At 43.6% G+C, this 17946-nt stretch overlaps 1 protein-coding gene across 1 annotated transcript in view; it reads right to left on the bottom strand.

Annotated features, from left to right (window-relative positions):
- KCNH1 (potassium voltage-gated channel subfamily H member 1) overlaps positions 1 to 16637 on the bottom strand; it is a 175546-nt gene extending 158909 nt beyond the window's left edge. Inside the window, exons 1-3 of the mRNA XM_058802022.1 lie at positions 16565 to 16637; positions 5378 to 5501; positions 5025 to 5131 (exon numbers count right to left, since the gene is read on the bottom strand). Of these exons, the coding sequence (XP_058658005.1) occupies positions 5025 to 5131; positions 5378 to 5501; positions 16565 to 16637 (304 nt within the window). The remainder of the gene's footprint in view (positions 1 to 5024; positions 5132 to 5377; positions 5502 to 16564) is intronic.
- Positions 16638 to 17946: the final 1309 nt, after the last annotated feature.

Raw genomic sequence — 17946 nt, 5'->3', positions numbered from 1 at the left:
GGGAAACAGTCTGGCAGTATCGAAATAGAAATGTGCCCTTTCTCCACCAATTCCTACAGGCAGCAATGCAGACAGCAGGAATTAAGTTCTATTAACAGCATGGCTGACCATTACAGCCACCCCTTTTAGGGTTTCACTTCTTCCAGGGACTCAGTATGAGATTGTTCCTCTCTATCCCACACTGACTGAACAGTTTGTCCCAATGTCAAAGTAGCCAAACAACAGAAGTGTCATCAGAGAGAGTTTGGCAAGCCACTGTACCCACACAGATTTTAACCAGGCAAGCCATTGTACTCACACAGATTTTAACCAGCCATTGTACCCACAGATTTTAACCAGGTGTTCAGAGAAGCCCATGACATTTGACCATGCAAGACAAAGAACAAAAGTTCTTTGCTATAGACTCTAGCTTTGAGCAGAGAGTGTGTAGCAAATGAGAACAGACCAACTCAGCCTGCAGCTCACCACTCTTTTAAAGAGTAAACCTTTAAAATAGACTCCCAGCACTTTTAAAGCTGTTATCTTCGTGTCTTCTCTATCTGGTGCTTGGATACTGTGGCACCTAATGCTTCTAAAGGTCAGATCTTTACATGCTAAGATAAGGAAAATCAATTTTAGTCCCCAAAGGTGGAATTGCCGTTCACAAGGGTTATCCTATGACACTGAAACAGCGCAGCAGAAAACAAGGTTCAGCACAGAGTCTGGTACTGCAGTAGTGCTGGCACAGTTCACCTGATTCTGAGCTCTCTGAAGAATAGAATATGAGTATAAGGAAGACACAGTAAAGTTTTGAGATCTTCTTTCCATTTACTGCAGGAAAAATACTTAAGGACTACTACTGGGAATCCTGTACATATTTGTGGAGATGACAGCAGGCCTTGCTTGCCAACACATTTGAAGACAATGATAAATGGGAATTACCAGTTTAATTTGACCTTGCTGAAGGTAACTGAACTCACACAGATGGGTTTCACAGGAGATGCAGGTGTGCATACTGCTTGACAAATAATGGAGCTGCACTTCATTGAGAGGTTGAGGAGGATACCTGTCACTTGACTCCAACACCCTCATTCTCTCCTGCTTCTGTTCCTATGCAACAATATGGGTTAGCAAAGGTTTCCATCTGGAGACACTGCAGGCACAGCACAAACAAGTATAAATGGGTTTAGATGGTTTGAACCAATAGGAGTTATGAGAAACTCTTTTCTCATAACTGGGTTGGTGGGCAATCACAGGTCTACCACCCTGAAGTGAATTCTGCTTCCTACAAATTAGGATGGGGTTGTTTGCTTTTGAACCTCTATAGAAAGCACTTGTCCCAAAGACAAATGCAAGTAGAATCTACCAAATCACTATTTTAGGCTGATTTGTCATTCTCTGACATCTGAAGGCTTTCTAATACACTGAGGGAAGAAGGGAGAAGGAAGGAAGGGAAAATATTGTATACATGTTAAAATTAAAATTTTAAAAATCAGACCATCAAATAAAAAAAAACCACACACAAAAACATTCATGCTATTAAATTTGTTAAATGTTCAAGCACCCAGAAAACAGGGAAGTGAAGCCCAGCACAAATTGAAAGTGCATCCCAGCCTTTGGGACTCTCACCATAATATGTCTACTCAGCAAAGAGCTACTGCTTTGCAGCATGCAAAATAGTTACCTACAGCCAAGCCAGCATTCTGGCAAGCATTCTGCTGGTCCTATCAGTAGACAACTTCTGAGACACAAAAAAAAAAGGTGTCTTAACACTCTCTCTGCAGTACAGCTGCAGACCATAAGCAATGGGAATACCTCTGCTCAGACAGGGGACACTTGAAGACTCTTTCTAACTCTTGATGCACTTCACCTTTGATGAGTTCACCCCACTTCAAATATTCTTCCACTAAAGCGGGTCAAGTACTGCATGGAAAAGGGGGTTAGATTTCAATTGGACACCACCTCTTCAGGGGCAGATAGAAGCAAGTGAATTTTGTATTGTTACAAAAACACACTTCATCAGTAATGAAAGCAAGTGCATATAGAACAAGCCTGCTTCTGCACTGCTTGTCTGCCAGGCCTACATTGTAGACTAAATACAAGACAAAGAAAATCCAAGTTTAATTTATTCAGCCATTTTTAACTCATGAGGCTGACCATGAAGTGTAAAAACTTAACAAATGACTGTCAAAGTCTCATAAGAAGTTAAATGTTGAAAACACATCAATTCAAGTAAGGTAAGATATGACTAAGGCTAGATATAAAATATTTTCTAATACATAAGCTGTACCCTTCCTTGGAATAAGTTCATTTATCTCCACTGACTTCAGATTTAGTGATGTTTTCATTTTCCCATATAAAAATAAACAATACTTCCAGCATCACTGGGCGCTCACATCTAATTAAACAATGGAACTGAAGCTCTCATGTGAAATTACTGTCAGTCTGTCTGTTGTCATTTGGCAGTCCTGATTAAAGAAAGCTTTCACTTTGTCTCCTTCCAGGTATGACAATGAATCCCCACTGAATGCAACTGGATGGCATCAAAGCAACAATGACAAAAATCTGGTGGCTATGCACCTGTTTGCTCTAATTGCTTCCAATTATCCTGAAGAAGCTCTGTATTACTGGGAAGTAATTCTTCCAGAGAATAACAATGATTTTTACATATCTGCTCAGTTATCAAGGGCCTAGCCCAAGGAATCATCAAATCTCTATCATATCTTAATTTTAAGTTCTGAAAACAGAGAGTGTAGTCACTTTTGGATATGGGGAGGACTGGACAAAGGAAGGGAAGGCCGGGGTAGAGGCAGCATCCATAAATGCAAACATGATGAAGGCAGGGAATTGTATGTTGTTTCTAGAGTTAATACTGTGAACTGGAATGAAGTTTGTGGATATACTGTGGATATACTATCAACAGCTGGATGGGGTATTCTTATCAGGCAACCAAGTAAATACTAACACTGGGTCACCACCATGGAGAGTGCCATGTAAAAAAAAAAAAAAAAAAAACTATCACTTCTAATAACATCATTAAATGTCTCAATCTGCTTTGGCATGTAAGACCAGGGAATAATTGTTTCTCAGAGAAAGAAAAAAATAGCTGCTCCCAAAAGTACAAGATTGACTTGCACTACAGACATCATTATTAACTCAAAACTCCTATTTTGTTTTCCTTTGTTCCTCCAAAAGGTTAGAGACTGTACTGTTAAAACAGCCAGAATTACATTAAATGTGCAGACTGTGGAAAATGTACCAATTATCCAACAACTCAAGACTAGGGGAAAAAACTGCTATTTGTCATGTCTGTTAGTTTATAAAGAGGCTGTAGACAGGTAAAGAACAAGGAAAATCAATTTTCCTGGCTAATTTGAAAAAGAAAAATAGAATGAGGAAAGAACAGAGAGACCTAACAGAAGAAACAAAGAGCGGGAAAAAAGATGTCTAACAAAATTCGGGGTCCTTTCCCAAGCTTTCAAACTGAGAGCAGGTTAGAACCAAGCATGTTCATTGTCTGAACCGTTGCCACAGTTGCAGGCAGAGGTAAGGTGACCACAAAGAAAGGCCACTAAGCAGTCTGGGTGCTAAGTGACTGGTAAACAGGACAGTGTTTTTCTGTGATGTGCCTTATATGGAGAAAGTTCCAGGATGTCCCCTTTTTGAAATTTTTCAGTTAAAACTCTCTAGTGTTATTAGTCAGTCTCTGTAACAGTAGTTAATGTATCTCTAAAGCTGCAAATCTAACAAACATTAGGTGCTCTGCAGTTTGTTAAACTTGAAAGCAAGCTCTGTGCTTCCCTTTTTCCCATGCCTGTGACCCTCTGTGTGTGGAGCAGAGCCGAGGCAGCTCCGTCCCTCACGTCACACAGCACAGCTACTGCACAGCTGGGGCTCCTTCCAGGCCACCTCTCCTGCACAGGAGCAGCACACAGCGGGGCAGGAAACACTCCTCACTCCACGGGTACCTCACTCTAAATCTGCATAAAGCACAGAAAGGCCCCAGGCTCCACTGCAGGCCATATGCTGCAGCGTGACAGAAGAGCGGCTGCATCGTCTCCCGGTGCCAAAACACTGATAACTAAGAGAGAATTCCAGGCTCTCCCAGATCCCAGGACTGCAGCTTATTTACTTGGGTTTGGATGCATACATGTGAGCTGGATATGGTCCCCAAGGCCACAAACTGAGCTAGGAACAGAAATCAGCTTTTAGGAAATAGGTAAATATTGGAGGCAGGCAGCCCTAGGAGGAAAGCAGCATAAAGCAGGGCCATACAGACTGTGCATACGGGCAGTACCAGCTTCATTGTTAGAAGGCAAAACTGTTAAGAGTAAAATAAGTTACAGAATGCATTTTTTTCAGCTTAACATCTGCCTAGGCTGAAGATCTCAGTGTATTCACACTTCAGGTGACACAGGTTAAGTAGATTAAGTATTTTCATCTTCATTAATAGACAAAAATAACTGCATGACATAGTCCACACTAGGTGAGACACCGAGTCAAGTGTTTGGGGCAAGTTCATCTGCTGATATGTGCAGTTACAGACAGACTGAATTTCCTAGGAAAAAAAAAATCATGTGCCAATTAAAGCTTTTTTGTCCAAAACAAAAGATGTTTCATCTGAAAACATCGGAAGTAGTTCAGGTTCTAAAACAAAAGACAGGTTCTTTTTATTCCAAAATTACTATATGCTGTCTTTGCTACATCAAGTTGTCAAAAACTGAGAAAGTATGTGCTCTGCAGTGGAAACTTGCCTAAACCTAGCTTGTGTACTACCATTGCTGATGGAACCTTCAGTGTTGTCTTAAAGCATCACACATAGATTACTCTAAATGTCAGAACAAATTAGAAAGCTTCCTCTGCCTCCCTGAGTGACTTTCATCTCTAATGTTCTCATTTCTCCCTTTCAGATCAAGTGGCAGAACTGGAGCTTACTTAGCCCCAGATAAAGCACTGTCCTCCAGGGTGACAGAATTGCAGTGTACAGTACAATTAAGAACACCTTTACACACCTACATTAATGAACAAACCAATTGACTACTTACTGTTCTTCTTGTACATCAGGATTTCAAAAGAGTTCATCTCATAGTTCTCAAATGTTTGCCGGACCTTGTCGATTGTATCTTTGTCTGTCAGCTCTCCATACATAAAACTGCAAATGAAGGGAGAAATTCCAGTCAGATACCAGACAAAGACACAAAGCCATTTGTTTACTGTGTAAAAAGGACCCATTTAGAAATGGCTCTTCTTTGATTTTGTTTCACCTGGAAAGCATATTTGACAGATGTAGCCCCAGGAGACAAAAGACAAAACTGGAATAAACAGATTACTTTTTTCCTCAAGCAACAGGCACAACAGTACAAGCTATTTAACAGAAAATAAATCTGTTCTCAAATACCTGCAGGTGCTGCTTTTCTGCATAACTTCTGCTCTGTGATATCCTGATAACTTGCAAAATCCATCGTTGCTGTAGACAATGGGCCAATCCACGATCTGGGCATTACCCAGGACAAAATTAGTATCTGTTTGAAAAAACACATCATGTAGACATTAGTCAAAGCTATGGTTGCATTAGAGGAAATACTCATTTCAGAACCCAATCCCAATTGCTTCAGCCACTGCACAATTTTCCCAGATATCATTCCCACTGCACTCAACAGGATTATTCCTGGTTTTTATTTTAAGTATTTTTTTATTTTTAAAGGAGTGCTAATTACTCAGACAGAGCATAAATAAAACACATGACGGTTAAGCAGGTAAAATTCATCTCTTGACTGAGGACAGATCCACCAAACTGTTTCCCTCTGTGCCACATGCTCTGATCCACATGACACTTGAGTTTGAAGGTGAAGCCTCTGACAGGGGGCCAAACCAACCCATGAGCAATACTTCTCCTCCGTGAATGCAGGCACAGGGGCTCCTCTCAACACCGCCCTCACCGCTGGCCACACAAGCCCAAACACTCACGCACAGCACTCCGAACTAAGGGCTAGCAATTACACCAGCAAAAGGAACTCCTTGTTTGCAATACAAGCCAGAGGCAGTTTCAATCAGTACAAAAAAACCCAAAACAACCAAGCAGGATTCACGCCTCCGTTCTTGCTGGGGCTGTGCGTGCCACAGCTTTATGCTTGCCAACTCAAACCTACACGTGTGCCAAGGCAGACAGCAGTGCTGCTCCCTGGGCACTGGCAGGCAGCAGGAGATAGATGGTGGCTCCTGTCACAGCTGCAAAGACCCTCTGGCTTCTGGAAGAAAGGCTGGGCACTCACATGAGATCAAGAGGCACTCATTTTTAAGGAGAGCCCTTACGGGAGTCCAACACACTGCCTACATTTCAGTATCAACTCCCAGCTGCTCACACATCCATACAGCTCATTAATGCTTCCTCCAAACAAATGACATTTTACCTATTAATTGCAGAGAGTTTAGTTTGTTTTAATTCCCCCTTTAATTCCCTCTTTCACCCCAAACTTCAAGTGGGTTTAAATAAAGCATCCTATAGTTAGCTAAATCCACTGCCCAATTCCACAAGCATGATCAAGTGTACTTTTACACACTCTTTAGAATGAAATACATCAGTAACATAACTTCAGGGTATTTCAGCTGCTTTGTTCCTCACAGCCTCTTTTAAATACCATGAGCTTTGCTTGGTTGAAGCACCTTCTCTCCGAAACAATACACCTCTTTTACCCCTTCCTATGAATAAGTAAACCAAGTCATTTCTTACTGCTAAAGCAAGTGCTTTTGAGTGTCTGTTACAAACATAGCATTAGACTGTTTTAGGATATTTTAAAATTTCAGCAGGAAGTACAAAAAATTACAAAAAAAAGGTAAATACAAATGCTAGGTGAGGTCCTGCCCTGATCTGAATAGTGTTATTACATGCATGAATTGCTTACAAATTCCTTGTGACTGCCTTCACTTCTCAAAAGGTAACTTTCCCTTCTCTCCACTTCCTAAAGAGTTCCTCTTAAGAATTTGCCTCTCTTTCACCCTTAAACCTTATTGTTTTCAGATAAATAATCTCTTGGGTTTTTTTCATTGGAGGCTATATAGGACACATTTCTGATAACCATCACTGTGATAATACTACTTTTATCTACGCTTGCAAGGCTTCTGTGAATTACAACAATGCTCTTATCTCCTATTTACAAGTGAAAACAAAGCCCTAAATCCACAAGGGATTTAAGCTCCAAAAGTTGAGACTGCAAGAGTCTAGTCCCTAGATGCCCAGCTATCAAGAACTTGGGAGCTGGAAGCTGTATGAGCAATGTTGGAGAGGAGAACTGAAAAACTTCAGCACAGCAAATAGAAATCTGACCAAGTTAAACCACAGAAAACAATGAAAAAGGTGATATTTTAAGGCTGTTTTTTTCCCCTTTCCCATGTTTGCTACAATACCCAATATTTTAACATAAGCCCAGTTCTCATAGTTAATACACGATTCTTTGCCATTATTGCAGGAGCTGAAGAATCATGTTCCCACTTATATTTTGGCCCAGCAAAGCTCAGTTTTTTTGGACTGGCAGTTTCCAAAGGATGCGGAGAACATCATACATTTCTCTCCCCCAGCAGCAGTTTGGACATTCTCCTAGAAGATAAGGCTACCTTAGGGCAGTGAAAGCTCAGCCATTATTTCAGCTCTCTAATGACTGTTCTAATCATCAAGCCACCACAGCAAATAGATGTCAACACCCTCACCATGTGAGTCTGAAGTCAGTATGGCTTGGCTGTTGTATTTTATGCACCCCTACTAGTCAGCACTGGGTGAGCCTCTCTAGCATGTAGAGGTACAATGTTTCATGAGAGTCCAGGCTGGGTTTAGTTAGTTGTGAGTTAGAAAAGCATGCTGAGAGATCATTATGTACCCATAAAGCTTTAAAGGAAAAATTTTGCACAACTATCAAACCACAGAACAAGTCAGAGATGTTGATGATCCCATTGTTTCTTAAGTGTCTCTCCCTTCTAGCTAACTCCAACTTCATGCATCTTGACCTTTCTTTGATCCAGGCTTTACACAGCTGACAAACACATCTCATTTCTTCAGAAGTGTCTCTGACAACACTGTTTGCCTGTGTGAACGCTGGCAAGACACAGCATAAAATAAGGACTCCCACTTATAACTGCAGTGCACAGCTTGCTCTGACAGACAGCCCAGGAGTAGAAGGGCTGTCCTCATTGCTATCATTTACACTCAACTGCAGTGACATCCCTGACAATGTGCTGCTTGGGGACAGCTCATAACCTGGTCATTTTTCCTAACATAAGAAAATAATGAGAAACATCCACTGAGGCAAATACTGCCATTGCATCTGCAGGGACACAGGGTCCCAGAGACCAGGAAACAGCTGTGGCTTTGTTACACAACAAGCACGAGGGATGCTCTAGTGAACTCTGAGTATCACAGAACAGAGACTCCTGGGGACTCACAAGTGGGTCAGCAAGGCCAGGAAAGGAGATGGCAAGAGGAACACCATGAAGAAATCCACTGCTAAATTCTCTTCAAAGACAGGGATGCATTGGACATAATAGTAATGGCAGCAGTATCAAAATTATTTGATGACTTGAAAGGACTCAGTGAACTCCCCTACCTGAAAATTAATTTCTATCACAATGGCAACTGTGTTAGCAGTATTGCCTAGCCCAAGAAGAAGCTGTAAGCATCACTGGCCCTTCTTATTAGCTAGAACTACAGAGAGCAGGCCCATATAAGACCTAGGCTTCTGGCTTGTGCTGAATTGCTGAATTTGGCACAGTCTGAACAAGACGAAGGAAGTATGCACAGGAAATATGCAGAGGTGCAGCACAGAGCACAGTGTGCTGCAGAAACACCAGTAAGAGCTGTAACATCACAAAGGCAGCACAATTACTTTTGCAAGAGTAGGACAGCCTTCTGCAGCATGGATTACTTTGTGAAGTGCATCACACCATATTTTCTAGCTTGCATTTTCCTCAGGTTAGTTCTGCTCATTGCAGTATACCCACGTCAGCATCTACACACTCAAATGTCAGATCCAGTTTGGGTTATCACTTTAAAGTAGACATGGCCGCTTAAAAGCAACAAGAAAAACATTTTAGCTCCTTCCAAAATACAAGAATGGATTTCACTCAGTCACTGAAACCAGTACTTTCCTCCATTCAGAAAACAAACCATCACAGAAGAATCAGAAAATGTCTTTCTAAATAACCTTGGTCCTTTTAACACTAACAATCACAGGTGTCTAGACACCCATCTTACCAAAACTACTCTATCTACTGAATCCTACTGTTATATTTAGTACTTTGTTTAACCAAAACCGTCCATCAGCTTCCAGAATTCCTGTAGATAAGTTGCACTCACAGACATTTATCTGGCCAGGACTAACTGGCTAAGGAGTGTTCACCTCCTAGCACGAACGTGGAGCAAGTCACTGAAATGTTTCCCCCCTACCATCCATTGCCCTGCACAGCTACATATTCACTCCCACTGCATCCCAGCCTCTCCTGTAACTTGGATCCTGCCAAGCTGAGACCGCCTCCCACCTCTTTCCAGAGGCCAGCACATCAGTTCTACCTCCCCAGTCCCACCAGTGATGCACAGGTCCTCTTCTGGGAAACAGTGGCAGAAGGTCAGAGACCAACAGCCAGACATACTCCCACAGCACTGCCAGACACATCCCACACTGAAGGTGTTCCCTCATTGCACAGAGGAAGCTGAGGGGAAACCTCTGCCCAGGCAGCTCTAGTGCACACCTCAGTAACAGGAGAGGCTGCTACCCACTGCATTTTCCCATGTTTGGGTCAGTCAAATCCCCCAGGGTGCTTGGGTTTGTGTAGTGCACAAATGGGATTTAAATATATTAATATATTTCCCCACAGTCATCATACAAATGCAACACTCAAAAGGTTTGTTCCCGATTTATTCCCCCCTGAGTAAAAGGAGAACCAGGGTCAGTATGGTGGGAAGACCTGCTGCTCACCAAACATGCTTGTTCTCCCATGAGAGAGAAGGGAAGAGGGAAAGGGAAAGAAGAGAAGGAGAAGGAGAAGAAGGAGAAGGAGAAGGAGAAGGAGAAGGAGAAGGAGAAGGAGAAGGAGAAGGAGAAGGAGAAGGAGAAGGAGAAGGAGAAGGAGAAGGAGAAGGAGAAGGAGAAGGAGAAGGAGAAGGAGAAGAAGGAAATTGCCCTCCCCATTTGAGACCACAGCCTCCCTCATGCCGGGTGATGGCAGCTCTGGTTATTGAGACCAGCAGGTCTTTTTTTATCCTGTCTCAAACTCTTCCCATGGATCTTCAGGGGAGCAAGCCTAGTTCTTTAGCATTAGCAAGCACACACCACTCCTAGAGCAGAACTAACAGAGCTGCACATCACATGTGTCTCTCACCCTCGCCATGGAACAGGGGTGGAGGATGCAGCTACTGCTGCCTGGGCTGGGCACAGAGCAGCAGAGATGCTGTGTCACAGCCAGGGTAAGAAATGTGCAGCAGGCAAAAATCATGTGCTGCTGCCAGAGCAGCAAAGATTGTATCATACAGCTTAAGGACAAGGGACACGTGGTATCTACAAACTTGTGACTTTGCATAACAAACAGCATCATTTGGATACTGGGGGGAAATGAGATTGCATCATTTCTGTCTAATTTCTTCCCAGAGCATAGAAATCAAACATTGTGTATAAGTAGGCCTGTCAAAATTGCTAACAAAGGATAGGTATGTATGAATCTTTGCTCATGTTTAGTCTTAGCTTTGAAAAAAAAAAGTAAACCAGAAGCACTTAGTCACACTGATTAGCTACATTGTTCAGATGTAATTTCTGAGATCAAAATATGGCCCTAAGTCAGTTCAAATAATTCACACTGAATTTCAAGTATTTATTCGATCCTTTCTTCGCACACACGATTTGAGACTTGCACTTCTGGGACCAACCACATTTTCATCCTAACAGAAGTGCTGTAACTGTAGTCAGGGCAAGTACAGACCTGCTCAAATGACAGAAAGACTATTCGTGTGGTAAAATAAAAAAAATAAGGAATAATTCTGCTCTTCCACCCTCACATCCTCCTGTGTAAGCCAGTGTTACACCAATACTCACATTCACTCAGTATCCCCTTGCATTCATCCCTACAGTGGAAGTGCTTCAGTGCTTAAATATCCCATGGAACAACTTGATCATTCTATAGGATAATGATATAGTGGCCTCAAAATCATCCATCCTTAATATTGAGGTCAAAATTTTTAAGCTCACTGTAATACAAAAACCATAAACCCCTATAGATAAGTTCATTTGGGCTGTTTTATAAAAGTTTTATATAACTATTTATTTAATTTCCAAAACAAAATCGATTTTAAAAGTTCCTTTGTTGCTACAGCATGAACACACTTCCCTAAATACAGATATTTCGTGTTTATTCAAACATGACTTACACTGTCATGTTTGATAGTGTAAGAGCAAAGTGCAAGTGCAAGTTGAAAAGAATTATTAAAAAATTTGTATCCTCAGTCTTCCCACAAATAACAAGAGACTCCAACTAAAGCAACAACTTCAAGTGAGTCACTCTAAATCATTACAGAAAATGAATGCTAATTGCAGCCAGCAGAATAGACAAAAAACTACCTTTTCCATCTCAACATTCTTACTTTGCATTGTTATAGAAAATATTTCATGGCAGGCATCTACCGTGAGAAAATCTTAAATTGAAAATTATGCATCATTCTAACACTTGTAGCCATAAAATCTCCATAATTATCTATACTTTTAAAATAAAGCATATTACTGCAGAATAACAGAACAAGAATAGCTGAAATGGCACCAAAATTGTGCCAAAGGTGCTGTCTATTGTATTTTATGGACAGCATGATTTGTCACCTATCCTTGAAGTACTATCGATATTGAGAAATAAAAATCCAACATACCTGCCCCCCCAAATAAAAACCAAAAATACACACTAAAACACAAATCCCAAAACATTTACACACATGTGATGTTAGAATGAGATAATTAGGTGATTTTCAGAAATGAAAAAGTTCATCAGTGGGTAAGAGTCAGACATTGCACCACTCTTACTAAAGGACAAAGCCACTGTTTAGCAGTGAGAGTTCATCACTCAGCTGGTCAGGGGGTTTGTTCTTCCCATCCCATATGATCTGAACACTAATCCAGAAAAGGCATACTTTAATTGCTTTGATTATGAGTCTTTCTTAGTTTAAAGAAGCCATTTGATTTACTGATTATAGCCTTAGAAGTGTTTGAGACAAGACCCAACTCCCCACTCACTTTAATGCATTAACCAATTGTCCAACAAATGGGTTTCATTAAAATTTGTTTTATAATCTTGTTCTAGGATTTAATGTAAAACTGGATTGATACATTGAATTATCACAGGAGAAGTTCTTGAGCTTTCAGAACATTAATTTTAAAGCACATTACCTGTCATCTCTGTGCTGTACATTTTTTCCCTTACTATCTATAAAAGTAATTTTAACAAAATCAGGCTGTACATTCCTAAATGCATAAAGTTGCACATTCAAAACTAGACTTCTGGCCTAGTAAAAGCCAGTAGAAAAAAAAATTTACATTCAATTCCAGTGATACTGAGAAAAAAAGATTGTCAGTAGTGAATTGGTATTTCAATTTACTGATCAACTGTGAGAAAAGCATGGATGAAAATGTATATGAAAATATATGTGTCTCCACAGTTGTTAACATGGGAAAGAAGGAAGATCAGAAAGCAATAAAACCCATTGTTTCATTCTCTTCTGGGAAAATGTCCTTAACACAGAACCTACAAGCTGTCCTCCTGCAGTTTCTGAAGGTCTGCTGTTTTCATTCCTCATTCTCTGTTAAGTTTCCTTTGCATTTTTCTCTGGCTCAACACAAAAACAGTCTTTTCAGTTTCAGAAGTGTTTACAATAAAGTTAATTTCTCTCCTAGGTCTCAGATGATGGTACAAGGTTAGCATGCCCAGGATGCAAAATGTTTATTGTACTGGGAATTTTATAGCCTGTAATGAAAGCAATGCCATAAATCATGCAAATGTCTGTTATACTCAAGATCTATGTCTGAAGGTGCTTTTTCTTTCCCTCTACAGGGAACTCTGCATTCTCCATCAAAAGATGCAAGTTTGCTTCCATAACTGATGTCTCCTTAGTGTGTTCCCAGGGGATTTTGTGAAAGGAAAATTAAATTCACACAAGCTTTATGCCTTCCAACTTACTCTTCCTCCAATCTCCTTATTTTGTCCATAAATCAGAAAAGCACTTGTGACTTCCACTGAAATTCCAAAGCCACCTAAACACAGGACTTACTTTTGCCATCCTTATACATGCACAATTATCACACACCTCAATGAGAATCCTGACCAAGGAAGGACTGAAGAATTTGGCTGACATTTACATAAATATATTTTTTCTCCAGATATTGATAAAGCATTGGAATACCACAAATAACCTCCACAATAAGCTGCACCAGTTGATTTGGGTGCCCTGGCCATGATCCAGGTTTATAACTGTTATAAATTACAGTGCTTGTATACTGTGGATGTATTACATTACCAAGAAAAATATTAATATCACATTAGCAGAAACCATCAGGGGCTAGTGATTCTTTATATACTGCACTGTGTTACAGCATGGGCTCGTTTTCTGTCCCACTGGGTGTTCTGGTCTTTAAATATTTCACTGCTTCAAAGAAATTTTTGTCAGCCAACCACTGCGCGCAACATTTCTTTTTCTAGCTCTGCATGACTAGTATAGAAACACATATTTTGAACAATAAATACAAGATGATCAGAATTATGGCGTCCCTCATTTCAAAGAGGGACAAACCTTAAGCTCACACTTGGTGCAGAAGGTCTTTGTGTGAGAAGAAATCACAGAGGACCAGACAAGGTCCACAGGTCTAGAAGATGTTTCCTGTGTGTGCTACCTAAGCCATCCCATGCTCTCTTTACTCCAGTGAGTGGGAAGGCAGTGCTTTGCAGCTCTAACCCTAGCACAGCTCTTTTGGCTGGCACTCAGTGCATGAGAGCCTGCCTCAGTTGATTTGCAGCCTGTGAAGAAGCTCTCATTCCTAATAACTCTGGAGCAGACAATTCAGACCAAAGGAGCTGGAGGTGAGTCTTGCTGCAGAAGGTGTGCTATGAACATGAGCCAAATTTTAACCCTAGTGGCAAAACCCCTGACCTGCACATCTACATACACTGCTACTATCTTTAGCCACAGAATGTGCATCAGCTCACCAGTCCCATAGCTAACATGACAGAAAGGCTGTCCAAAGAATTCCTTGTCAAAACTACTGGTAAAATAAAGGTGTAATTAGTGCTGTCCTTAGAGCAATGCTTGCCAAAGAAGCTGCATGTCCATTCCTTTGTAACCACCATACAGCCCCTGCCACTGAGATAACACCCTCTGCCCCAAAACACTCTTTCCTCCATCCACCCATGACTGATGATACCCATATCATATACAAGTTCCTTCACATGAAGCACTTAGTCCATTATTTTTGTTCAATGACAAAATTCTTCTCTTTCAAAGGGAATCCTCTGCAAATTAGGAACATTCCTATATCTGTATCACCCAATATCTGTTGGCATTACTCAACTTGCCTGCATGTGCCAGCAAATACAAGTTTGACAAGAAGCCCAAGGTTTATTTGGCAAATCCCAAACGGTGCAGACAGCTTCATTGTGGGTCACATTACTGCTCAATTGAACAAAACCAAGAAAGAGGAGCCAAACCTCAAGCTTTATGGGCCCATTTAAGCACTCATCCTGTGGGCATCCCAAATCACCTCAATGGCCAAGCAGGCAGGACAAGATGAGATGTGGCGTGTTTCCATACTGCCCCCGTGCTGGTCAGCACCGCCCTGCCTCAGCACGAGAGAAAGGAGTCTACCCCTGTATCTCCAAACAGACTAAGGGTAGACAAAACTGATTCATCCAACACGGGTATGTGACAGCACCACATTTCCAGCAAAGCTGGATTGGGTCCAGCAAAAACTTGAAGGCACATCACAGAAGAAATAAGGTTCTAAACCTGAGTCGATTCCCTAAGCTTATCCTCATATGTCTGAACTGTGCATCACTTCCCACCAAGCTTAGTCTAAAAACTTGTATTGATTACAGCCCTCAGGACTTGCTGAGCATTTAGAAATGGAGTGCTGTCATTCTACCTGTGCTATCTAGCACCACACTCTGTTATGACACCTTCTTAATAATGGGGGAAGAGAGGACAAAACAGAGCACAGCTTCTGCTGCATGATTCCTCCCATCTCCAAGCCTCAACTGATTTATTGCAGCGAGGCTTTGGCACTGAAAGCCAAAAGAGGAAATTGGTTTTTAATGAAGAAAATAATCTACAAAGTCGAGACAGTTTTGAGAAAAACCTTCAATAACTGTTGTTGGAAGATTAGAGAAGCAGCATGAATGTGATGACATGCAACATTCATTTTTAAAGACATTAAAAAAAAAAAAAGGCGGGTGAGATTCACTGTAAGACTGGAAAGTAATTTTTTCAGGAATGCAGCCTCCAGCCCCCTTCCTTCTACAGGAAAGTTGCAGAGAGAAATAACCTATAAAAAGAGCCTCACAATTTTATGTGAAAATATGGTCTTATCAAAGGCTAGTTCTCCAATCACACTGCCTAATTAAAAAAATTTGAAAATCATTCTTGGGATCATTTGAGTTTTTAGCTGCTTATCAAGAGGGTTAATTGTCTTTGCTTTATCAGAACAAACTGACTATGTTTTTAATTAATTAACTCATCGTGTCTTCAAAAGAAGCTTGATCTTCATATTCTCAACCATACTACAAGTTCTTAATCCCTGAAGTAACCCCATTGAAGTCACCAGAACATCAAAAAATGGCACAACTTGGGCTCAGAGCTTTAAAAGAAATGCACATGCCTAGGTTAAACAAACCCATGAAAGCTTGCATGGTCGCCGGCTTACAGAGGGAGCAGCTTTTGGTAAGTCCCTAAGTGAAAGAATCTGGATAGCATTAATACATATTTGCATGCAATTGTGAAATTCGAGGCATTTTCCACTCCACAGTTTTCCAAGAGACAGACCTGGTTACAGTGCACTAGGAAAAAAAAAAAAAAAGAACAAAAAAGCAATATCTGCCCTCAGCCCTTAAAATGGCAAACTCTCTCCTCACTTATGGCAACCCTTCCCTTTCACCTCGGGCCGGCAGCCCTGGCCGCTGCCCCCGCACCGGGCTCTCCCAGCCCAGGGACCATCTTGAATCCCCGCACCCCCTCCCGGTCCGGAGCCGCCGCCGCCCCCGCCGCTCTCCGGACGCCCCGATCCCCCCTCCCGGAGCCGGGCGCTGCCCCCGCGGGCTCCGGGGCGCGGATAACGGCCGGCCGGGGCTCGCCGGGCGCCCGCCGTGCCGGCGCACCTGCAGCCCGAGCCCCGCCGCCCGGCCCGGGGGCTCTCGGCAGGACCCGGGCGGCGCAGCGGCACCGGCTCCGGCACCTGGACGCGGCGCTCCGGCGGAGCCGCCCGGCAGCGCTCGGGGCTCGGCGCCCCCCGCCCGGCGCCGTCCCCGTCGAGGACGCGGCGGGCTCCCGGCAGCCGGCGAGCGCTCGCCCGCGGTGCCCCCTTACCGTTAGACCTTCGCACGATGTTCTCCAGGAACGTGTTCTGAGGCGCCACCAGCCCTCGCCTTCCCCCGGCCATAGTCGCTGAGCGGGAGCGCAGCGCGGCGCGGAGGCTCCGCTCAGGGCCTCGCCGAGCCGCGCTCTGCCGCGCCGCCGCCCGCCCGCCCCGCGCGCCTCATGCCCCCGCCGGGACCGGCACCAGCGGCTGTGCGGCACCGCCGCCGCCGCCTCCCGCGCACCGCAGCCCCGCGCCGCCGCCGCCGCCGGCCCGCCCCGCAGCGACCCCCGCCGGCCGCCGCCGCGCCGCAACGCCGGGGCTGCAGCGCCATCGTCTGGGGCCGCGCCGCGCCGCGGGCTGACAGCCCCGAGAGCGCTCGGCCCGGCCGCGGCTGGCGGCGCCTTCCCCTGGCCTCTGCCCCCGCTCAGAGGGGGCTGCCGCCGTGTCCGACCCCTCGCCGGTGAGAAACGCGGAGTGCGTAAAGACCGCTCACAGCTCCCGGGAGACACCGCTACGTCCCTGCCCGGGTGAGTCCCCGCGAAGCTCCGGAGCTTTGCTCGGCGCCCTCATCCCGGGTCGCGCTCCACGCTTGCCCACGATGATTTCTGTTAGAAGGCCACTTAGTATTAGTGGTCAAACTGATTTGCAGCTCCGTGGAAGCAGCGAGGCAAACTGTTTGAGTATAACCTTTGACAGGTCTTGAACTCTTTGAGATATTTAACTGACACCAAGCTTTCATTCAGAGGTTAATCGACTTTGTTGTTCCCCCATACCAATCTGTCAGTAAATGGAAAATACTCAGATCTTTTAAATTTAAAAGGCATATTTTCTCTTGCTGGCACTGGCATTTACTTGCTGTAATGCCTCATTAAGTGTAACACCTTCAGGCTCCACAGCTCAAGGCATATTGGAGACATGGAGAGTATGTTTCTGCATGTTCATCTGCTCGAGGAAAAGCTATTTCTCACAGTGCCAGCAAATAAAGCATAGCAAACACCATGGCCTGTGTCAGCTGAGATTTTTAACCACTACCACTGATCCCACAGAATGCTGGCACTGCCCAGCCTGCTCTCTCCTGGGTAAGGCTTGGGCCAGGACCAGAGCCAGGAACCACTGGCAGCTCCAGCACAGCCACGCACATGGTCCAGTTCAGGGTGTTTTTCTAAAAACACAGCTGTGACCAAACACTGACTGTGACACGAGAAGTCTGATGTCCCTGCCACCAGCCTCCTACAGCATTTTTAAGTGGAGTGTGAGACTCGAGGGGTGAGGGCAGGTGACAATTTCATTGCAGCAGCAGCTACAGATGGAGTCCCTGAGCATGCTGGTGCCATCAGCCCCTCACGCAGCGGGGATCCTGGGAACTCCCAGAGCCCCCGTAGGACAGGCA

This window comes from Ammospiza caudacuta, chromosome 3, assembly GCF_027887145.1.
Source record: "Ammospiza caudacuta isolate bAmmCau1 chromosome 3, bAmmCau1.pri, whole genome shotgun sequence".
NCBI lineage: Eukaryota > Metazoa > Chordata > Aves > Passeriformes > Passerellidae > Ammospiza > Ammospiza caudacuta.
This window is presented reverse-complemented; position numbering and strand designations above follow the sequence as displayed.